At 36.8% G+C, this 25437-nt stretch overlaps 1 protein-coding gene across 1 annotated transcript in view; it reads right to left on the reverse strand.

Moving 5' to 3' along the window:
- PTH2R (parathyroid hormone 2 receptor) overlaps positions 1-25437 on the reverse strand; it is an 89494-nt gene that overhangs the window by 36065 nt on the left and 27992 nt on the right. The window contains exons 2-8 of the mRNA XM_012802127.1: positions 21577-21679; positions 14880-14990; positions 14663-14784; positions 9647-9744; positions 8414-8603; positions 7069-7222; positions 1946-2006 (exon numbers count right to left, since the gene is read on the reverse strand). Coding sequence (XP_012657581.1) covers positions 1946-2006; positions 7069-7222; positions 8414-8603; positions 9647-9744; positions 14663-14784; positions 14880-14990; positions 21577-21679 — 839 coding nt within the window. The remainder of the gene's footprint in view (positions 1-1945; positions 2007-7068; positions 7223-8413; positions 8604-9646; positions 9745-14662; positions 14785-14879; positions 14991-21576; positions 21680-25437) is intronic.

Below are 25437 nucleotides of genomic sequence, written 5' to 3' on the forward strand. Positions count from 1 at the left end.
ACTGAGGCTGAGAGACACCATCACCACTAGTGAACAAAAGAAAAATCACATCTCTTAATAACTCATAATTATATGGGCTCAAACTCTACCATTGTTCAGTAGCTACTTAGCAAATGGAGAAAAATGGCCAAATGCATCCGTGAGAATGGATGGATAGGCAGTGGAGAGTTCTCTATTGTAAAACAGAGAATGTCACTCACAGACATCTAAAATTCAGTTAGTTGTAAAAAATAAGACTGTTACACCTGCACATCAAGAGAAATAAGATGATAGATAACAAAGGGATAATTATATAATATGCATATCATATGCTACAGGAATTTGATAAGGAAGATTTTATCTGATGGAACAGTAGATTTCAAGCATCCTAAGAAGGTAGAGTATTTGTAAATCGTGGGTCCCATCAACTTGACAGGATAAAAATCAAAATGTCATAAGCTAAATTAACGTAAGGATGAGTCCTGCTTTCTAATGGAATAACAATAAACAGAAATGTTATTTTTTAATTGTCTCATCAGATATTACCTGTAAGTACAAACTAATGAAAGAATTAGAATTAAAGGAATAACATTCGCTAATGAGTACTCGGCACTTACTACCAGTATATTACACACATTCACGTTCATTAGCACATTTAATCTTACACCCACAACCCTGTGAAGAATAGTAGTCATTTTATCATCACTTGCTGGAAGAGAAAACTGAAGCTCAGAGAGGTTAGGTTGCATGTCTGCTGTCACAGAACCAAGAAGTGGCAGAACAGCCCTGTCACACCCCCCACCCCCAAGCACACTCCCATTTAATCTGCCAGCACTGGGCTGAGTGTCTCTGCATTTATACGTAATTATGTCTGTTTTATAAATGAGGAGCTGAGATACAGAAGTCATGGATCCTCCCCATCATCCCAAAACTAGCAGCAGAAAAAACAAGATTTGAACTCCAGTCTGTCCAAATCTAAAGAAAGAGTTCTTTACCATCACTCAGCTCCATAACCCTGTACATCTCTTTCCACAAAGAAACCAGTTTGTTTTTTGTTAATTGACACATTATACTTGCACTTTCAAATGCAACTTTAAATTAAGCCCATGCTACCTGGAAGATCTAATGATTCACAGATAAGGATGGATTCCACTTCCGATGTGCATTTGTTTTATTATTTTAAAATATTCAGTTCTATGGAAGATAAAAAAAATGTGATAGATGAAACCCCTAGTTTTCATTGAATATAAATAAGTAATTAGCAAGTAGTACATGCATATTAAACACAGGTACTAAAAATACATGAGGGAAATGGGCAGTGTTCCTGATATGCTAAATACACAAGAGCCACAAATAGCCCTGACACAGGAGAGGCTCACTATTCAGCCACTGGGTGGTGAAACCCATTCCCATATGCCCTTTGCCCACGGAATGCTCAGCAGGCTAATGGGAATCTCCTGCAGCGGCCAGCGTGCTCTCCTCTTCACCTCTCTGAGACAGCAAGCGTGTGCCCATTAGCCCAGGGACCCCCAGTCTGTAAGTTCCCTTTCTACAACCTCATCTCCAGTCGTCATAACCAGGGAGGAAGCTGAAGTAACGGGGAGAGAGACAGGAACCTCCCCAACTCCAGAATCAGGCAGTACGGTCCTTCCACCTGCTCACACTATGCCCTGCGTGGGTTCCCTTACCCTTCTCTTTCTCCTTGCTTCATGCACTATGTTTTGAATTGATTTCCATTAACCATAGAGTTCAGACATCTTACTCCGGTCTGTGAACCTTCCTGTTGTGTGACCCCTGGGACAGAAGGCTTGCTGGTATTTAATAATCTATCAGAGGATACCATTGGAGCAAGGTAATTTCCCACGTGACATCTCTAAAGGGTGTCGGCATCAAGAACAGCAAGAAGTTGAAATCAGAGAAGGAAGGCTGGAGACCCAGGCTCTCTCTTTACTTCTTTTCCACTCACCTTCCATCAGCCAGGGTTGCTCGCGCCACAGCCCAGGCAGCGGCAAACGCTGCTGGAAACCCTGCAATCAGAAAAGGATTCAGACACTGTATTTCTTTTAAGACTAACAGTTTTTCTTTTCTCATATTCACCACACATAAGAAAATACGATTAGCAGTTGAGAGAGAAAAACAGACGTGAAAAATGTTGATATGGAACAAGAAAAGTCCCCAAAATGTCATCTTGTCAGTTTGAGAAATGAGCGAGAACATGGCTGTTTGTTCTTGAAAGTCTGAAGATGAAGGCTGGTCAAGTGAGCAATGTAGGGTAAAGCCCCGTTTGGAGGAGACTGACGTTCCTGGGGCCAGAAGCAGGTGGTGGTTGCTGCATTTGACTTGGATGCCTGCCACACTGACAGCCACATGCTTTTAAAGAGTGGAACAATGAGAAGAACTTGTGAAAATCCAAGGGATGCTGATATTTTTAAAAACTTAGAACTTTTCCATTTTAAAAGTAGAAGGCATAGAGAGGCTACACATAAAGCTATAAAATTAGGAAATTTTGACCTCTTCCTTTTTGGGCTTACAATGGTCCCAGACAGAAGCATTTGCATGCATTAATAACTTAGCAAAGGGTGATCAATATGTTCTTTTGATGATCTGAGCATGAGATACTTTTCCTTCATAAATGATAAACACCTGCAGTGCTTGCAAACATCAAGTCCATTATACTGACCGTGATTCTTTTCCCCCCTCATAAAAGTTGACTGTTCGTTCATGTTATGCTTGATTCGACCATGATACCACAAAAATCATGATAAGCCATACTTTTCATGGAACACTGCAATGGCGGACTGAAACACTTAACAGGTGACTTGTCATGATGAGGCCTTTACAAAATGTTAAAATGAAGACTACATGGAGACCATAATGAAAACACTTCAAAAGCTAGGAAGCACCTTACAAAGGGAGAAGAAAAATTTTTTTAGGATATACAGGGAGATACACCAATTATAACAACTATTCTTTTGTTTAACATTATCTTGCATGAGTAGGGTCGGTAAATGTATTTATTTATTTATTTTGTTATTTCAGATTAAAATGAAGGTACAAGGTGAGGGGTAGAGGAATGAGAAGGGATGGGGAGGAGGGAGGGAGATGGGGGATCATGTTGTATGTCACACCTTTTGGAGGTGGGATACAATTATAAGACGGACTTTACCTAACAAAAGCAATTAGTTTAACTTAATTCTTTGTACCCTCACTGGATCCCAAACAATAAAAAATAAAATAAAATGAAGGTACAAATGATTAGGCTCATTGTTTGTGCTTGTAAGGAAAAGTTCTAGTAGCAGTCGAGCCCTTTACCCAGAAGGTGTGTCCTGACATTGTGCACCTCAGGTAGAGCTTACCAATCAACCTCCATCCTTCCATCTTCCATCCATTCAAATTCAATTGCGTTTTTCTCTCACGTGTGTGGTAACTGTTTATTTACTAGTTGCATGCTAGTATTGAGTACATTGGATACTTGCTTTTTGGTTCTTGTGATAGTTTACTAAGAAGAATGTGCTTTGTCAGATGTGGTAGCTCAGGCCTATAATCCTAGCGCTCTGGGAGGCTAAGGTAGGTGACTTACTTGAGCTCAGGAAGTCAAGACCAGCATGAGCATGAGCAAGACCCCATCTCTACTAACAAAAACAGAAAAACTAGCCAGGCACTGTGGTGGGCACCAGTAATCCCAGCTACTTGGGAGGCTGAGACAGGAGGATTGCTTGAGCCCAAGAGTTTGAGGTTGCTGTAACGTATGATGATGCCAGGGCACTCTACCCAGGGAAACAAGAGTCAGACTCTGCCTCAAAAAGAAAAGAAAAGAAAAGAAAAGAAAAGAAAAGAAAAGAAAAGAAAAGAAAAGAAAAGAAAAGAAAAGAGAAGAAAAGAATATGCTTCAACTCCATCCAGTTAAATACAAAAGATGTAAAGTATCCATCTTTTTATGGCTGAATAGTATTCCATTGTATACGTATGTCACAGATTATTAATCCATTTATCAACACTTTAATCTAGCTTAGAGCATTTTTTATCAAGCATGATATTAAATTACTTACCCTTTAAAAACACACATTTGTAATTGTTTAGATATCCTTTCTTAGCAACAAATTGAACAAAAAATAGGTTCAGATGAACAGAAATTTCAAAAATAAGTTTAAATTCACAATAAAGAATTCCTTTGTTATTTCTATATAATTCTTTTTTAAATTTGCTGAAATTCTTTCTTCTAGGAAATTTTTATCAAAATGATCAACCTAATTCTAGTTATTTCCTAGTGCAGCTTGCATATTTTATCTATCTATCCATCCATCCATGAGTTAATCATTTATTAAGTGCCTATATATATATCAAGGATTGTTCTAGAAGATAAAAACAATGACCAAATTAAATAGATAATATCCCTATTTTCCTGCAACTTACAGTGTGATGAAGGAGGGAAAGTTAATAAAAACAACTTAAATTATCAATTAGAGCTATGAAGAAAAAAGAATGACAAAATGTAAGGGGAGGGCATAGCTGCTTCTGAGAGGATGGTTAGAACAGCTTCCTTAGCTGGCTACCTTCACAAGCTTCTGTCCTTGATCAAAGTCTTCACATTTTATCCTTTTTAGATCACACTATGTATCTCCTGCTTCCTTTGCAATCTCCTGATCTGGCAATTCACTGAATGATGCTCTATGTAATCTTGATTAATGGCACTTGAGTTGGCATCATGTTATAGGTGATAATTATATCAAATCTCTCCTCTAGGCATCACTGGCTTTTCTCACTGTCTTATAAGATTCTTGTGCATAAGACTAGCATGGAGACAATCATGGAGGAATGAAAAATGGAAAACCAGGCAGGGCCTGTGGTTCAGTGAGTAGGGCGCTGGCCCCATATACCAAGGGTGGCGGGTTCTAAACCCAGCCCCGGCCGAACTGCAACCAAAAAATATCCAGGCATTGTGGTGGGCGTCTGTAGTCCCAGCTACTTGGGAGGCTGAGGTAAGAAAATCACTTAAGCCCAGGAGTTGGAGGTTGCTGTGAGCTGTGTGATGCCATGGCACTCTACTAAGGGCAATAAAGAGAGACTCTGTCTCAACAACAAAAAAGGATTACAGGAAAAAAAAATGGAAAACCACTTTGGGATTCTTTAAGAATTTTTGATCACCAATCTTAGCATAACATTATTACACAATTTAGAACAAATAAATACTCCCAAACATTTGCAATTTAAATGTTATTTCAAATTTAAATGTTAATTTAAGTAAATTTGTAAATGGATTTAAATAGCACTCAATATATGCATTTACTAAAAGTTGAGTGATTTCCATAAAACATGCCATTATAAATAAATTTTATGAAAAACAGGTTTTATAAATTAAAAATGTTGAATATGATACTAATGATCAGAACAGGCAGACAGACAAACAAAATAAAGGGTCAGAAGGCATGCTTCTCAGATGGGGAGCTTTAACACGTATCTCTGTATTTAAACAATATTCCCTGCTAAATGGTTGATCCGTAAAATGAAGATTTCAAGTGGTGATGCTTATCTATTTAGTTGTTCCAATGCCAAAACTTTTATGCCCAAAAAGTTGTAAAGGAAGATAAGAAATCCATACTTGCATATTAGGTCATTATTTAGTAATTTTTCTTTTCATTTTCATAGAAAACTGTGAAAGCCAGTTTCCTGGGTTTCAGGAGGACAAACTCCTGATTCTAAGGAAGGACAAACAGTGATGCAGCCAAACAGAGTTGATGAGGAGGCCTGCACCAGTTAGTCAGCAAACCAAAAAGAAAACCGAGAAAAGAGAATTTATAATGAGTGTGACCGTGATGATTGCAATGATGGAGAAATTTGAAAAAATAAAATATAATACAAACAAACATCTACATTCATCACTGAATTCTCTATCAACACCTTTACCAACTTCTAGTAACTACGTGGGCACATGGATAAAATTTTGATTTGAAAGAAACAGTCAAGGAAATTTCCAAAGTGCTCTAAAAAAATAAAATCTATCTTTTTTATGTTAGTAATTGCTGGTCGAAGAGAAGAGAAACCTTTAAAACGGATGAGCTGCCTTCAGAAATAAAATTTTATTTGCGATGATTATTTCATAATAAATGAAATGTAATGGTAAATTGATCCTTTGTCTTCTTAAAGTTTATTAATCTTCTTAAAGCTAGCAGGAAATTCAATATTCCTTACTTAACATTTCAAATTTTGAAAAAATTTTAAGGGCAAACAGGCACAGGAATATTCTTGTTTGGGAGGAGAAAAAAATTTATAAATTTTTTATAAATTTCATCTTAAGCTATTTAGTGAATTTTTTTCCTGTGCTGGGCATCTCATAATTTAAATATTAAAACATAAATTGAGGTCTGCAATTGTTAATCTTTTGACTCTGTTCAATTTTAACTACATACAAGTTTTAATTCCCTTTGAATTTTAATAAGCAAACAATTTATTCTCTGTGTCATGTAGAGTTACTGCCTAATCCAGTACTCCTTCCGGTACTGATAAGTCATTTCTGGGATGGGAGGTGAATATTCTTTTCTTTTGAACTATTTATGCCAACGTTAATCTAAATTCCTTTCTTCTAAAAGACGTGGTAAGCACACATAATTAGTTTGCAATTTGTATTTGTTAAATGTCGTCAAGACAGTTCTATTGCTATAAATTCCTTTATATGATCCAGAAATACAAATCAAAGATATGGCATTATCGCTTAGAAATTCAGAAACAAAAAATTTTAAGATGAAATTATTCATAAAGCAGAGCACTGACAGGACATGAACGAAGCAGTTCTAAATGTGTCTGGCTAACCACGTGTTCTTAGGTTGCCTCCGAAGAATCCTATCAAGAGTCTGGCTGAAGAACATTCACCATAAATTAAACATGAAAAGTTTGTTACCGCTGGGAGGACTATAGGCTTGATCTTCATAATTTTCATCTAAAAACAGAACAATGAAAGAGAAAGAGGGGGGAATCATGAATGATAGGGAGAAGGATTATTTGGGGGAAATGGCTGCAGGAATGCTAATGATGGGCAGTGACAGAAAGTCCTCAAATCCATAATCCAGTTTAAAAGGAAAAGTAACGCTTTACCCCAGCCTATCAAGATGAAGCCCCACAGGTATCTGGAGTCCGAAAAAAAAGCCACAAAGATTAGACTATGTAGGTAGAGACCTTCCACCAGGATCCAATAGTAGTTTGTAGCCAAGAAGTAAATAAACATCACAACAGCAATCTTGCATCCGATCTGTTACAAATAAACCAGAATTGCATCACATTAGAACTCTTCATTGTACTGGATGCCAACATTGCACCACTAAATACAGTTCAAGTTCTTTTTTTAAAGTCTGAAATGTATCCTGTACCTAGAAAGGCCAAGACTTTTGAGAGACCAGGACAAAGTTATTTAGCACAGCATTTTTTAAGACTTTTATTTGATTCTATTTTTTTAAATAAGTTTTTATTCTTTTAGAAGTTACAAAAAATTACTTTCTTAGTTTTTCCCTTTATGTAATATATGATCATCAGAGAAAAACAGGAAAGTATAGAAAAGCATAAAGAAGCAAAGATTATCTGTATTTCCACCATGAATTTATTTTATTGTGGCCTTTTTATGCAACTATTGCTGCATATTAACTGCCCCAAATGTTAATGACTTAATCAACATTGAACATGTCATAAATCCATGGATTAACTAGATGGTTCTGCTGATCTGGGCTCAGCACACCTTGGCCAGGTTCCCTCAGAGAGGTTCACTCTCAACTAGCTCACTGTCCCTCCCTCTTCCTTCTGTTGGGTAAAGCAAGTCACAAAGTCAGCCCAGAATCAGAATTAGCAGGGACTACAAAGTTACAGGGCAAAGGCACAGATACAGACAGATTAATTGATACCCTCCAGACAATGAATCTGCTTTGTCTAATTTCCAGATATATTGCTCCAGGGATCTGATTAACTGCATTACTGAGTGGCTCTATACCAACTAACACCAAGACATTTAAGAGCAGAATAAAATACCACCAAATTTTATATTAGAACAAGGTTTTCAGTCTCCAATAAAGGAACTAAGTATCATGGACTTTTAAATACCAAGTTTCTGGTTTTATTAATGAAATTTTTACTTTCCAAAGTGGTAAGCCTGACAGTGGCTATGGTACATACATCAAATGCCATTCAGATCATGTCCTTTCTGCAGTTTCCATTCCAGAATGTTCTTAAGAAGAGAACCCAAGCCCTTTTAATCATCTAAACTGACTTGTGATTAGTCATGAGGGGACAGGATTGAGGGAACAATCATCACTATTCAAATTAGTAGTCTATTTTGGTTAGTTGAGAGATTAGTAAGCAAAACAAGTTAACACGTATTTAGTGGACTATACATTTTTATTTATTAATAACATTGTACAAATCTGTAATCAGAGAAAAAGGTGAAAACACTTACATATTGCGATTTGTCTACAGTAGGTGCCTCAATGGAGCTTTGTAGATCACCCTGCATCATCAGGGACTGCAGCTCCTTTACCCCTATGTGAGCATGGACCACTCTGTCTTTGACAAAGATGCTTGTAGCTCTCAGCATGAAAGATACAAATAAGTGCATGTGGATATAGTTCCTAGTGCAATGCAATCGTCTATGGAGAGAAACATTCAGTATTTAGATCTGCATAAAATTAGAAATGGAGACAGACACCCAGTATCCACCACGGCCACCACTGGCCAGCCTACCCTCTCCCCAGGGATTGGCTCCAGGACCTCACGTGGATACCAAAATCTGCAGAGACCCAAGGCCCCTTTATAACATAGTATAGTATTTGCATAGAACATCTGCCATCCTCTCATATACTTTAAATCATCACTAGGTTACTCAGAATACCCAATACAATGTGGATACTATGTAAATAGTCGTTATACTATATCATTTAGGGAATGATGACAAGAAAATAAAGTCTGTACATGTTCAGTACAAGATACAAACACTATTCTTTTCCCAAATATTTTTGATCTGCAGTTGGTTGAATCTGGAGACGCTGAACCTTGAGATACAAAGGGCCGACTATATTGGTTGCCCAAAGTTTCGTGTTAATTCAGATTAAACTGAATGGAATTAGACATGGTTTAAGTGAGTAAAAAATAAACCACAACAAAAGCAATAAATACTATTTCTTTATTGCTGACATCAGATCATTTTGAAGATTATTAAGATGAATTTTTGTTCAATGAAGGCAAATCCTCTGAGAAAAGTGAAATAAGTCATTACATACTGAAGGAAAATGTCTGTAGCTCACTCAACTCTATCTTACAATGCATGCCTATTGGCTCAAAGGTTTCATACTGCTTTGATGCTGTTTTAAAAAATTACTATGTGATTAATGGGTACAAAAATATAGTTAATTAGAATAAACAATGTTTGATAGCACAACAAAGTGATTATAATCACCTATGAGGTAGGGTATATTTTAAAATAATGAAAAGATGCCTTACATTTTTTAATTAAAAAAATCCCTGAATTTGTTATGAAAAATGAACGGTCAAACAATATAATCATATTAGGTTGAATTCAAAAACTTGCATTTGGGAAAAATATTTGGAGACACAGATTGGGAGACCTCTACATCTTATATGAATAGGAAACAGGACTTGTCCCTTTCCAGAGAAGGGACTGAGGGTCGCTCACCTGAAGTAACCAATGATGAGAATAGCCACCGCCAAGGAAGCAAAGGAGACGGAGTAGCCAACAGTGTACATTACAGAGAGGCGGTCGAAGAAGTCTTGCTGCAGTGGGAAAGACAGTCACGTACATTTTAGGACTATTTCACCAGGAAACTGGTAAAAAATAGTGTGTCAGTCTTGGAATATGACTTCCAGTTCTCTTTAACCTTTTTGAGCTTTTTAAAGTAATTTACATGCAATAAAATGTACAAATATTAAGTGAACATTCTGATGGGTTTTGACAAACCAAGTTTATTTGTGCCTCTTGCTAGTCAAAAAACCACCTGCCATCCAACTCCAGATAACCAGATTCCAATTTCTATCCCATGGATTAGCTTTCTCTGTTCAAGTACTTCCTATACTTCTCGACTGTTCTTAGACTTCTTAGAATTATTAGAGCACAGTCAAGGCTCTTTTTGTCAACATACTATTTTAAATACTCATCAATATTGTTATATGTATAAATGGTTCATTTATACATATTTTATACATGTATAAATGAATTTATACATTCATTAATTTTTGTTTTTTTAATTTTTTTATTTTTGAAAAGTAAATTCATCTCAGGTTAATTTATTTCAAGTTTAATTTTTTTTTTTGAAAAGTAAATTTATTTCAAGTTTGAGGGTACAAACAACCAGGTTAAAATATTTGATTTGGTTAGGTACAGTCCCTCTTGTGTTTACATCCTGCACACAAAAGATGTGCCAGACACCCCCATCCTGTGCCCTTTCAGTGACAGCACCCCATTTGCCTCCTCCTCCCTCGTTACCCCTCCCCAACTTGAATTGAAATGAGTTATTCTCCCCTGTGGGCATGCATCCGATCATCTGCTGGCTTCACATTAGTATTGAGCACATTAGATAATTGCTTTTCCATTCTTATGATACTTCACTAAGAAGAATGTGTTTCAACTCCACCCAGGATATTACAAAAGATGTGAAGTCACCATCTTTTGATGGCTGAATAGCTTTCCACGCTATTTTTGTTTTCTTCTGAGTAGATGTCTAGCAGTAGGATTCCAATGAGGCTGCATTGGTTTTCAGGCCCACCAACAGTGTGAAAGTGTTCCCCTCTCTCCATATCTACAGTGGCATCTGCAGCTTTGGGACTTTGTGATGTGGGTTAATCTTACTGGGGTTAGGTGATATCTCAGGGTGGTTTTGATTTGTATTTTTCTGATGATTAGGGAGGATGAGCATTATTTTATATGTTTTTTAGTCATTCGTCTAGACAACCTTCAGAATGGGAAAAGATATTTACAGATTGCAAATCAGATAAAGGCTTAATAACTAGGATCTACAAAAAACTTAAATTAATCAACAAAAAAAGAGCTAACAATCCCACATGTCACTGGGCAAGAGACATGACTAGAACCTTCTCTAAGGAAGACAGAAGAATGGCTAATTTTGTTTTATTTTAAAATAATTATAGACTCACAAGAAGTAGAAAATATAGTAAGAAAGGTCCCCTGTGCCCTTTACCGAGTATTCACCAGTGTTTACATCTTACACTTTTACACTAAAATATCAAAACAAGGAATCAGTGCAATGTGTGCACTTATAGTTCTATGCCATTTTATATGTATGTACATTTTTGTAACCATTACTGCAGCTAGAACCAAAACTATTCCACCAGCATGAAGTTCTCCCTTAGGCTGTTTTTTTTAATTGATACCCTTTCTTCCTCCTTTCTACCTTCCCAAACATTGGGCAATTACTAATCTGTTTTCCATATCTAGTATACTTTTATTCATTTCACAAATATTATGGAAGTGGAATCCTATAGTAGGAGACTTTTTTTTTTTTTTTGAGACAGAGCCTCAAGCTATTCCCCCTGGGTAGAGTGCCGTGGCATCACAGCAACCTCCAACTCCTGGGCTCAAGCGAGTCTCCTGCCTCAGCCTCCCAAGTAGCTGGGACCACAGGCGCCCACCACAATGCCTGGCTATTTTTTAGTTGCAGCTGTCATCATTGTTTTGGGGGGCCCAGGCTGGATTCAAATCCACCACCTTAGGTGTATGTGGCTAGCACCTTAGCCACTTGAGCCACAGACGCTGAGCCAGGAGACCTTTTAAGATTGGCCTTTTTCACTCAGAATACTACCCTTGAGATATATCCAAATTGTTACACATATGAATAGTTTGTTCTTTTTGTTGCTAAATAGCATTTCATGGCATGTACATAACATATGTCTATCACGATCTTTGAAGTGAGCTTTGTGTAGATCATATAACAGTTGGGTCATGTTTTTTAATAGGACTTTCTTATCTCTGTTAATTAGTGTATTTAAACCATTTGTCAAGTTCATCGGTTTGTATTGTTTTATTTTCTGTTGTCCTATCTGTTTATTTGTTTTATTTGTCCTCCCATCCTGAAGGTTACTAAAACCTATTTTAGAATTTCATGTTGATGTATTTTTGGTACAGTAATTTTAGTGGATGCTGTAGGTATTACATTATGTTTAATGTGGAAACTTTGTGAAAGCTATAACCTAATAACAGTCTAAGAATACAGGGAGGAGGGAGGGAGAGGGGAGGGGGGAATGGGTGGAGGGAGAGGGATTGGTGGGATCACTTCTGAGGTTTATCTTACACTATGCTAACCAGTTTGATGGACGTGTTTCGGATTGTGTGTGAAAACCCCACACTGTATTCCAGAAGTGCATTAATGTACATAGTTACCATTCAATAAAAAAAAAAAAATGTGGAAACTGAATTTTCATCTTTCTTCTTTTCTAATTAACCATTGAAAAATGTAAATTTCCCTCTAATCTCTGCTGTAGCTTTTCCTACAATTTCTGGCATGTTGGGCTTTCATATTTATTCAATTTGAACCTCTGCCATGCACTGTGTAATTTCCAACTATTTGTGAATTGTCTATATATTTTATCTTAATTGATATTCTTTTAATCTCTTATGAGCAGAGAACATAATTTCAATCTTGGAATTTATAGAGACTTATTTTGTATCCCAACATTATGTTCTGTCTTGGTGAACCTTTGGTGTGTGCTTTAAAAATACGAATTTTGCAATTGTTGATTAGAGTAGTCCATAAATATCAATTCAATCAAATTGTTTGAGAGATGTCCTATGGAAGTTTTTGTCTAATTGTTCTATCAATCACTGAGAAAATGGTGTTTGAAAACTCTAAAAGATGAAATTTGGCTATTTCCTCTTTTATCTCTGACAAGTTTTGCCTTGTGAAATTTGAACCTCCAAAATACATGCATTTTTAGGAATATTTTCTCTTAGTAAATTGATTCTTTTATAACTTTGAAATGTTCTTCCATCTTGGTAATATTCTCGCCTTGAAGTTTACTTAATCACATGACCTTTCTTATGTTTAGAGTATGCAAAGTATATGCCTTTTTCTACCCTTTTAATTTCAATGTGTGTGTAAATGTTATCTTTATATGTTTATCAATATCTTTATATTTAAAGTACATTTCTGGAAGACAGCATGTAATTGGGTCATGCTTTCATTATCTCTTCTAATAATCTCTGCCTTTTAAATGATGTGTTTAGTCCATTTACATTCAATAGAGTCAATGCCATTATTTATGCTAACAAAACTCAAATTTTAATTAACTTTGGCATCATTTTTAATAAAATAGTACATATCTTTGGTATTTTAGCCATCTTTAGTTATTTTGATTCTTAAAATACACAGTAATCACAAAGAATGGTTGTAAAATTAGAGTTCAGTGCAAATATATTAGAATCATGATTTAATTTAGTGGCCATTAAAAATCATCACAGAGTACACTGAAATATCAGTGAATGTTTCTTTCAATGAGATTATGTTGAATCTTTCTATGTTGACACAATGTTGGGATTAGTACATCGTAGAATATTTCACAGTCTCCTCATGTTCACTAATTTTATCCAACAAGCTTTCAGTGATGAAACACAACACTGAAAGTCTTTCAGCAAATTACTAAACATTTAATTATGATGGTAGTGCTTTATGTTAGAAAAAAAGTAAAAAAAGGAAGTTCTGCCTATTAAGGGTTAAATAACCTTCAACTCATTACTTTTCCCCCTACTGTTCTCCTTCCCTGCTTCCCTACAGAAAATCACCAGGCATAAAGAAAAATGTCTAACTGGGGAGAGTTTATATGTGATGGACTATTCTTAGGGTCCTCATAATAATCATTTAAACGCCAATTTATCATATTCACTCAGCATCATCTATCATCAGGCAGTTTTGCTCACAAGGTCTTAGTGAAATGAATTTCAGCACAACTTTTAAAATACCATGTATAACTTAAAAATAACTCTCTAGTAGAATTTCTCTAAATTTACTCATGATTGCTATGCTGGAAACAGTGTTTATATGAAATTAGGACATCAGGGCTCTGCTTTAACTTCCCTCCCCCATGATCAGCAAGCGATGTCACTCTGACAAATACCTTATCTCTGATTCTCAGTTGACTCACATCTGTGAAATTAAGGTATTGTGCTGGAGATCTTATAAGATGCCCCCTGCTCCTCCTTAATCCTACAACTCTAATCTTTCATATACTAATGATATCACATACTGGAGAATATTATTAAAGGGAAAATACACCTCTAAAATGCAGTGTCCTTCAGGAATGTGGAGATGAAGGTAAACATTCATAGTTAACTAAGAACTCTGACCAACACCATCTCTGAGGTGTTGGGAACCATGTTTCCCACTACCCGCTGAGATTTTTAGACATAATATAATATAGTATAACATAATGTAATGTAAACATAACATAATATAATAAACACACAGAGATATATTTATTAGTATATATGCAGGTATCTTAGCGTAAGGAAATTACCAGAATGTTTTATATGCATCTAAAAAGATTCCAACTTTGCTTCTATCTTTTAAGATCCTTGTGTTATAGAATAAAAGGGTTTTTATAGATAATAGTCGACAATCAAGAATTGAACAAAAATATTTTTCTACTTTCCCTTAGGGGTTTACAAATATAAAAATTCTATTACCTTTCCAATGCTTATATCTGGCTGCAGAAAGCGAAGACAGTCTGAATAATTGGCCCATGTTTTATTTAAGCTGTGCATATAATCCCATGTTCCATTGGGGTTACAATGTCGGAGAGCAACTCCTGTAAAGATGTTGCAAGTTTCTTTAGATTCTATTACAAAAATAAATAAATAAATAAATTTGTTTCAAATTAATCATTTCAGCAAAACTCCATACCTTTATGATTGAAGTCATAAATATAAGACGGGCATGGGACAGCCAATATTTTCCCCACTGTTCCTCTGGGCCAACAAATGAGCCCGTCCCATTCTGGGAAACAGTTGCCTTCTGATGAGAAAAAAAAAAAGAAAACTTTAAAGTAAATAAAGAAAAATGAACCAGATACACTCAAAATACAAAATTTCATGTCATTGCCTGTGGTAAAATGTAAAATAAATTAGTAGTTTTGGAAACTAGAATAGGATAGAGACAATGAAAATATTCCAAAATGTATCTGCCTGGCCTCATCAAAGGCTCACTAATAGAAACATTTGATGTGTATACATTAAAAGAATTCAAATAATTCTAATATATTAGTTATAGCAGTCACAGCAGTTAATATCTAAGAAACATTGGAAGTCATTGCGAACAAGTTCTGTAGTAAGTTCTTGCAACTATCACAATTGTAGCTACATTTTTATCCTAGATTTTTAAAAATTTCTGTTAAAGAACATGAGACACGAAATACTGCACTTTATAGGTAAGGTGCAAGATTGGGATTTATCTTTTTACCAATAATTTTAGTAATTTCTCTTGAGTTTAATACTCATCTCAAAAAAAAAAAATATTCCCCTAAGCTCTGCCCCTCTCAAAAAGAGTCCAGAATCCTATCACTTCTCACAATCTCCCCTGCCACCACCATGGGCCAAGTCACCCATCTCTGTCCTGAATGAGTGCAGACGGTCTCCGGCTGTCTTCCTGATTCCATTCTTGCCTTCTGAGGGACAGTTCTCTGGGTGGCATTGAACAGATCCAGTTATCCCTGCCCCCTATGCTTGTAATTCTCAAGACTAACCATAGAATGTATTGGCAATAACATCCTGAGATAGAGAAGGAACTGCCTGAATAGCCTGGCTCTGTTGCTGCCTGTCCCAGAAGCAGCATGTCCTTCGGCACTTTTCCCCAGTGCATCATATCTTCCCTGAGGCATAGAGCCTAGGGCTGGCTGTTTTCTGGGTCACCACCCCACACCCCCTGACCTCTCCACCCATATCCCGCTGCTGCAGGCAAGTGGGACATGCGCAGTGGAGATTCCATCTACCTCAGGCAGCTTTCCTGAACCTTGGGGGAGCTGTGCCCAGTGACTCCTAGGCTTCTGTTGTCCCTTCCTGCCCATCTGTAAGTAAAAAACCTGCTCATGTAACTTGTTGTATGTGGGTTTTCTATCACACCAGACTCAGACAAGTTGGTAACTAATGCACAATGATCCTCCTTCGCACTCTCCTTTCCTTTCTTCTTGACATCATACCCTAAAAGTTTCAAACAGCACCGCACCTCAAAATGCCTAAGTTTTCACAATGTCTAAAGTCCCTATAGGAACTGCCCTCTCTCCCAGCTCATCTCACTGGCCTTGGCACTGGCTCTGGTCTGCACTCACCACACAGGCCTTGTTTGTTCTTCCTAGACTTGGATGCCATGCCGCGGAGCTTCAAGACTAATTCTCTTACCTCCTTCAGAGTTTTACTCAAATGCTTCTCATTTAAAATGGTGTCTCCACCATTGATGTCTCCACCAACTTTGATTTTAAAATATCAAAGTTTACCTCGAGGATTAAAAGGACAAAGGCTACAAGGAATGGAAATCAACATTTAAGGAGCTCCCACTCTGTGCCCTGAGTAGAAGTGGTTGTTAACCCCAACAAGGTAAAACACTGAAGCTCTTGCCTTTCTAAACAGAAGATGCATTTCTACAAGAGTGAATGGCCTTGAGCTTTGATCCCTGCTTGCCTCTTTCTATAAAACAAAACAGACAAAGAAACAAACCCAAAATTTTAAAAAAAAGGGGGGTGGGCTACAGAATGTTTTGCTCCTTGAGAAATTCTAACCTTGCCTCCATCACTCAGTGACCCAACATGGATCCAACTATTCCTTTTCCTGCTATATTTTTCCCCTGAGTTCTCATCACTTTCTAGTAGTAAATGTTATGCTGTTGTTGTTTTCTTAAGCCACAGGCTTTGGGAAACTTCAGAGTGGAGATACTTCTGTCTGCTTTGTCTCATGCATTAGTGGTGTTCCTTGAATGGCCCCCGACACCTGGTAGCAGCTTAACAAATAATCAGTGTCAATCCTCTGTGCCCTTCAAGACTCCTTCCCATTCATTAGTGACAAAACAAGCATCCAAGAAGGCAGCCTGTCAGCCAGGTTATACCCCAACTTCCCCAAAGGAGAGGCTTCAGTGAATGTTATGTTAGTTTTCCGTTGCTACTATAACAAATTACCACACACCCAGCAAGTTTAAATGACAGGAATTTACTTTCTCACTATTTCTAAAGGTCAAAAGTCTGGTGGGCTCAGCTAGCCTTCTGCTTACAGACCCACAAGGCCAATATCAAGGGCTGGACAGAGCTGCGTTCCTTTCTGGAGGCTCTAGGGGAGAATCTGTCTCCTTGCTCATTCGGGTTGTTGGCAGAATTCAGTTTCTTTCATGTAGAGCTGAGTCCATGTTACCTTGGACAGAGCTGCGTTACCTTTCTGGAGGCTCTAGGGGAGAATCTGTCTCCTTGCTCATTCGGGTTGTTGGCAGAATTCAGTTTCTTTCATGTAGAGCTGAGTCCATGTTACCTTGCTGGCTGTCCATTGAGGGCTGTTCCCAACTTCTAGAAGCTTAACTTAGATACCTCTACTGATCTGGTTGGCTTAAAGCTCAGGTTTTGATAATTTCCAGGTAATAAATGATGAGCCTCAGGCCTCATGAAGTTGGGAAATTGAATGAGAAATGCCTATATAAGGTTAGTATCCCCTCTAAAATTATCCTCCCCCCCTTACTGAGTGAACAAGAAACAGAATCACCTTCAGGAAGAGAGTGTCTTGCTTCATTCTTGGCTACACTTAGAGTTGGAATAGAAAACAGTTGAGAAAAAAATGTCTAAAAATTTCTTCAAACCCATACCCACATGTGGTCTAAATTTAGTTTAAAGTGGACCTAGGTCAATAGTTCCTCTAGGCACCATGCCAAAAAAAAACACGAATTTTCTTTGGATGAATGCAGTTTAAATGAGGACTTTATGAGTTTCCTCATCATAAATCATTAAACACATAAGGAAATAAACCACCATGCATGGTAACCAGCATTGACCATCAAAGTCCATGGTTATGAGAATTATTAAAGTACAATGCAGTATAAAACATGTCTGGGAAAAAGAGAAAAGACTAAAAGACTATTGAAAGTACAAGGGACTATCAAATTCAATTTGTAGATTTCAGAAAATAAAAAGAATAATAATCAAAATTAACTAATGGATGGATTGCACAGCTGTCAGATGAAGCTGAAAAAGAGCTAGAAAATTAGAAAATAGATTTAAAGAAATTACCAAAACAGCAGTAGAGAAACAAAGGAAAGGGAAGTATATAAGACATGGACACACAAAGGGTGGTATCACAAGGTCAACTTGAAGTTCCAGAAGGAGATAACAGAGGGAATGAAGAAAAACAAATTTTCAACAACAAAATAGCATTCCCCAAGAGTTTTCCCTACACTTTCTTCTAGTGTTTTTATAATTTCATGTCTTTTATAGCTATCATAGGAAAACCATAACCCAAATTTAGCCCATGAATATGGGGAAAGGGGTGAGGGAGGGGAGGGGAGGGGGAAGGATGTGTGGAGGGAGGGTGATTGGTGGGATCACACCTATGGTTTATCCTATAAGGGTATATGTGAATCTTACTAAATGTAGAATATAAATGTCTTAACACAGCAACTAAGAAAATGACATGAAGGCTATATTAACCAGTTGGATGAAAGTATTTCAAATTGTATATAGATACAACACACTGTACCCCGTGATAGTATTAATGTACACAGCTGTGATTTAATCAAAAATTTAAACAAAAATAGCATTCTCATCACTGAATAAATACACAGATGTTTAGATTCAGGAAATCCAAGGACTCTATATCTAGATACCAAGTAAAAATGCAGAATATTGCCAGGAGCAGTGGCTTATGCCTATAATCCTAGCACTCTGGGAGGCCAAGGTGGGTGGATTGCCTGAGGTCTGGAATTCGAGACCAGCCTGAGTAGGAGTCCAGACCCTATATCCAAAAATAGCTGGGTGTTGTGGCAGGAGGCTGAGGCAAGAGGATCACTTGAGCCCAAGAGTTTGAGGCTACTGTGAGCTATGACGTCACAGCACTCTACTCGGGATAACAAAGTGAAACTCTGTCTCAAAAATAAATTAATTAATAAAGTAATTAATTAAATGCAGACTATAAAAATTAAAGAGTCAGAGAGACAAAACTGATCACCAGCAAAAACTGAGAACTGATTTATTAACAATAAAAATGACAGCTAGAAAAAAATGCAATGATATCTTCAGGTGATAAAAATAAATTTCAACCAATGATCATGTGACCAGAAAAAAGTATCTTTCAAATATTTTCAGACAAAAAAAAAAAATCTGAAAGCACCACAACTACATTCTAATGTAAAGTAAATTTAAAAATGAAATAAATAAAAGACATAATTCAAAAAGATGATGACATAAAATTAAGGTAAAACTAAAACCTTGTGGGAGTAGCATATAATTTGGAAGCAATTAAAGTATCTCAAACTGCTTGTATTTTTTGGAAGGAGGAAGTTATTTGTAAACTTTAAACTTGCTTAAAGTAAATATATATATATATACATAGTTAGGATAACCACTAAAAGAATGAAATATATATCTTGAAAATTAGTTGGGGAGGACAGGTAATGAAATGAGAAAAAAGTATGAATCAAACCAAAAGGAGGTTGGAGCAAGTGGAGTGAAAGAGACACATAAAAAGAGCTGGGGAGAGAATAGGAAACCTTAGTAACATAGCAGAATTACATTGAAATACTGTAGGCTGACTGCAGTGGCTCACATCTGTAATCCTCACACTTTGGGAGGATTGCTTGAGGATAGGAAATGAAGACAAGCCAGGTCAAAATAGTGAGATCCCATCTCTACAAAAAATTAAAACATTAAAAATTAGCTGGGCTTGGTGGTGTGCATCTGTAAACCAAGCTACTTGGAAGGCTTTTGGAGTTCAAGGCTGCAGTGAGCTATGATCACACCACTAACCTCCAGGTAGGGTTGCAGAAAAAACAAACAAACAAACAAAAATAACAAAACCATGTTTTAGAAATTACAATTAATGTAATTAGACTAATGTAGTCTAAACTCTCCAGTTTATAGAAAAAAAATTGTCAAAATAGATAAGAAAAAGTCCACATGTCCTGTTTATAAAAAATACTCCCAAAATGTAAGTACAGAAACATTTAATGAAAGAATTAGAAAAATATGAGGACTTGTTGAATGGAGTTTGGTTGTACCATGACATGAATATACTTAATACTACTGAACAGTACAATTAAAAATAGGTAAGATGACTAATTTAATGCTATGTGCATTTTATCACAATTAAAACATTTTTAAAGGATTGGAAAAGATATACAAGGCAAATACCAACCATCAAAGAAAGAAACTAGTAATGTTTATTACATATTTTTATTTTTAATATAATAATTTTAAATTGTACATTTTTAATATTCCAAACTAAAGGATCTTGAAGAGGGCTATTTTGTATTAATAAAATGCTTAATTCACCAGGAAAAATACTATTTCTAAACTTGCATATATCTAGTAACACAGTTTCAGAATATATGAAGGAAAAATATCTAATGAATTTTTATTTATAAATTCATCATAATAGTTTGATATTTTTATGATATATATCTCAGAAAATAAAAGGCCAAGCACATAAGAAACAATTATCATACAGAACATGTGAACCACACAACCAATAAGCTTCATCTAGTGGACACTATACAACACTGTACTCAGAAACTGGAGGACAGCGCAGTGCCTGTGGTTCAGAGGACTAGGGCTCCAGCCCCATATACCAGAGGTAGTGGGTTCAAATCCAGCCCTGGCCAAAAAAGCTGCAAAAAAAGAAACTGGAGGACATACATTCCCTTGAAGACCACATGGAACATTTATCAAAATTGACTATGGTAGAAGCCATTAAATCTCAATACATTTTAAAAAATCAGTATCATGCATGCTGCATCTCTGATTATAACCAATTGAGAAATCAATCATAACTTTTTTTATTTTACAGACTAGTCTTAAACAGATATCAAACTACATGTTTTATTATAGAGGCGTAACTTGAGGAACATTGTCTGCAGCATTCAGCAGGGAATTCAGAGAGCTCAGTACACAGCACCCCACTTCTCACTTGCATTTGGAACTAACTGAGAGATTTCACAGAGTCAGCCATTTGGAGATAAAATTATTATTTTATTAACAAAAAAAGTTTTTGGAGACTATGGCTGAGGTGTGGGCTTATTTACTACTCTGAATTGAACTTTCTACCTAAAAAGTCTGGCAATATCCACAGGGTCAGAGCCTACCCCTCCAAACTTACTACATAGTCAAGGGTGAACCAGCATACACACCCTCCACAAGTAGACAAATCCCAAGGGGAGATCTGAGGAAGAGGCCGATGTGCACATGTCCTGTTGCTATTCTCAAACTCAGTAATCAACCAAGTCACTCCTTTCATGGGGAGAGAAAAGCAAATGGGGTAAAAAGATTAAGAGTATTGTTCTGCTACAGACCTCTCCACATGGAAACAGGGATTAGGAGGAGGGTGGGAGGCACAAGGGAACACAGTTTTCTTAGCATCTTTACCTCCCTCCTGGAGTTGAGCTGTGATGTTGAGTTCACATTGTACTTTAGCCTTTAGCACAAGGACAATCTGCTCCTCTATCGTAATGGTGCCATCAGAATCCAGCTGTGGAAATAAATAAAATACAACATCCTCAGCATTTTTTTAAAAGCCATGATAGAAGCTGTCATTATTTCACCTTCTAATACAATTGATGATGAGTTTTAGTACCAACTTATCTGAGATAATCTTTTATCTGTGTCCAAATTCGAAATCCATCAACATATAAGATTTTAGGATAATCTTATTTTTTACTAATTAATGTAAAGAAAAATAGCTCATACCAGAAAATGTAAGAAAAATTTTAACATAATGAGGTAATAGCTGGCTGCAGTGGCTCACATCTATAGTCCTAGCATTCTGGAAGGCCAAGGTAGGCGGATTGCTTGAGTTCAGGAGTTTGGGAGCATATCAGAAAAAAATAATAAGCAATGAAAATTTTCTGGAATGTTATGTTATGAAGATCTAATATTCTATTAATTCTCTCACAATGTATATGACACAAGGAAAGAGAGATGAACCAGAAGAATAAATTTATCTCTACCAAAAAATTACCATTGAAATCACTCAATATCTTTGGGCTTTGATTTGTTCACCTAAATGTGTTACCCAAATGGTCTCTGGTTACCTGTTGCCTGAATACTGGGACTCTAATGCATCAACATGTCCATTGTCCATCCATTCTGTATTTGTTACTACCTTATACATGAAAATAAGGTGATTACATTGGAGTAAAGACTTTCATTTTCAATTTTCTATGTAATATGTTTTCTTAGAAAACAAAACAAACAAACAAAAAAGCTTATGAGAAAATTCCATCTACATAAAAAGAATAGACCTGTCCTGGCTGACGCCTAGGAAGGCAACTGCAGAATGAATCATAATGTCTCACTAAATTGGACTTTCCTTTATACGTGAATCTGCTTCAAAAGATCACAGGGTTTCTCAAAGCATTGTCAGAAAATAACTGTTGAGAAACATGAAGATGTGTAATAGCATTAATAAGACCCCAACACAGGTGCTTCTTTACACTGGATGCCTTTCACTAGATACCCAGCCATCCTTTCCCACCTTGGAGCATGTTTCTAACATAGAACAAGTGAATAATAAGTATTTGTTGAATGAAAACAAATAGACTTGGCTTTAGTACATTAGTAATGGAAAGAAAATTCTATTATTGGAAAACCTTAATTTCAATGAAATACATTTTAAATGTGTTTGTTCAAATTATGGTGCTTGGATCACCTGAATCTAATGCCTGTGAAAAACATAGATTCTTAGGCTGCATACTGGACCCCCTGAATCAGAATTTATTTCTGAAGATGAAGATTGGTAATCCTTATGTTTCACAGGAAGTTCTAAAGATTCTTGAGTTTCCATTAACGAGCTTGAGAACCAACATATTTAAAGGTATGAGATGATGCGAAGGTCATTTTAATGTTAAGGCTCAATCAGAGAAGCAGAACTGCTAAGATACTAAGATTACAGGGAAGGACAGAGATGCAGACAGAGAGAGAAAGGAAAAGAGGGAGAATAAAGTGTTACAGAGATTTGAAATTATGTGATTGCAGAAGCTGGTTGAACAGTTGTGTAAGGTATTATTTTGTGTCCTGTTTTGGAGCTGGAAATCCATAGGTCAGGTGAAAAGGAGGAGGGGAGGAGTGGAAAAGAAGAAGAATAAAAACAAGCTGGTACCATGAGTGTGAGCTAAAAACCACAGGACACACTACGACCTACTATTTCTGGTGCCTCCAACCTTGCTGATGCACATGTACAACAGAAGCTGACCCCCTTCATCATGGGCCTAAATGTACATTTGGCCCAGGAAGCAGATGAAGGAGGACCCAGGGAAAGATGGAGCAGTTTCAAAGTGTGGCTGCCATCACACACCAATGAGCTGGTCCAACAGATAACAGCAGTGTGTGTGAGATACAAAGGTACCAACCTTGTCCTTCTGAAGGCAAAAAACACATGGCTATTGCTTCACCTCTGCACCTCTGTCCTTTAGCACTCATTTTTTAAAAAATGTCTCTTGTGGGCTCAGTGTGGTAGTTCATACCTGTAATCCTAGTACTCTGGGAGGCCAAGAAGGCCCCCTACCTCAGGAGTTTGGGACCAGCCTGAGCAAGACGGAGATTCCATCTCTATAAAAAAAAAAAAAGAAAAGAAAAAAGAAAAACTAGCTGGGCATAGCAGTATATGCATGTAGTCCCAGCTACTTGGAAAGCTGAAGCAAGAAGATTGCTCAAGTCCAAGAGTTTGAAGTTGCTGTGAGCTACACTAATACCATGGCACTCTACCCAGGACAACAGACTGAGACTCTGTCTCAAAAAAAGAAAAAAAAAAGTCTCTTGTGGCTAACCCTAACCAGAAACAGAAGAAAAGAGATTGTGGGAAATATCATTTAACCTAGCCACATTGACATATTATGAAGCCACCAATACCCACCTCTGTCAATGTGGCACCCATAATTAATTTAATCTCTTTAAGCTATAATTATTACCAAAAAATTTAATGTCGTGCTTCATATAATATGATACAATTCATTTGGCACCAAGAGTAGTTGGTTTCAGAGGACTAGAATCTTAAGAGAAAAATCTGTATTTGCCACCAACAGCTGTGTCACAAATTACCCCAAAATATTGTTGAGGCGTAAGGCAACAAACATTTTTTTTATAGCATGGAAGATGTTTAGCTGGATGATTCTGGCTCAGGGTCCCTTATGAGCCTATGATCAAGTTTAGGTCATGGATGCTATCACTTAAAGACCTGTCTGTGACTAAAGGATCTGCTTCCAAAATGGCCCACTCACGTGGCTATTCGCAGAGGGTTCTCAGTTCTTCAGTTGTTGTTAGAAGGAAGCCTCAAATCCTCATCTCACGGTTCTCTCCAGATCGGAGCTTGACTGCCTTTATAACATTGCAAATGGCTACCCACAAAGTGAATCAATCACAAAGTGAGTGATTCCAGAAAGAAAGCAAAAGGGAAGTAAAAATGATGGAGTCTATGGCAAAGCCTGACATAATCTATTTATTAAAAGTGAATCACCAATTCTCATTCAAGGAGAGAGAAATTATTATCTACCTCTTAAAGAGAAGTATCAAAAAAATTGTATAGACCAGGCCCAGTGGCTCACACCTATAATCCTAGCCCTCTGAGAGGCCAAGGTGGGAGGATCCCTTGAGCTCAGGAGTTTGAGACCAACCTGAGCAAGAGCAAGACTCCGTCTCTACTAAAAATAGAAACAATTAGCTGGTATCATGGCAGGTACCTGTAGTCCCAGCTACTTGGGAGGCCGAGGCAGGAGGATTGCTTGAACCCAGGAATTTGAAGTTGCTATGAGCTAGACTGACACCATAACACTCTAGCCTGGGCAACAGAATGAGACTGTCTTAGAAAAAAAAAAATTGTAAGTATAATTTCCAATAACCTCAATTTTTTGCAAATGGTCCTTTATTTTATAGAAAAAGAATACTGACTGTTGTGTTTTCTATAGATTTATTAACAATGATAAGGTTCAGAGCTGTGCATTTCTGTTTATTGGTAGAGATTTAGAGATTCCTAAATTGAATGAGATGATAAAACCAACAGGCTCACCTAATGGCAAACTTCTCATGATGCAATCCTTTGCAACTCTCAAATCTTTAATATCAGGCTGCAAACACACTTATTCTCTGGAACCATTTTTTAAGGTAAGTGGGAAAACAAGCCTCTTTATATTATGCAATAAGACATTATGGACTGAACATAGGAAAAGTCCAGAGATTATTGATAATTATCATTTTAAATGACATATAAAATGATAGGCTAGGAGGTTAAAGTGA

The sequence above is a fragment of the Otolemur garnettii genome, unplaced genomic scaffold, assembly GCF_000181295.1.
Source record: "Otolemur garnettii isolate 467f Iridium unplaced genomic scaffold, OtoGar3 scaffold00013, whole genome shotgun sequence".
Taxonomy (NCBI): domain Eukaryota; kingdom Metazoa; phylum Chordata; class Mammalia; order Primates; family Galagidae; genus Otolemur; species Otolemur garnettii.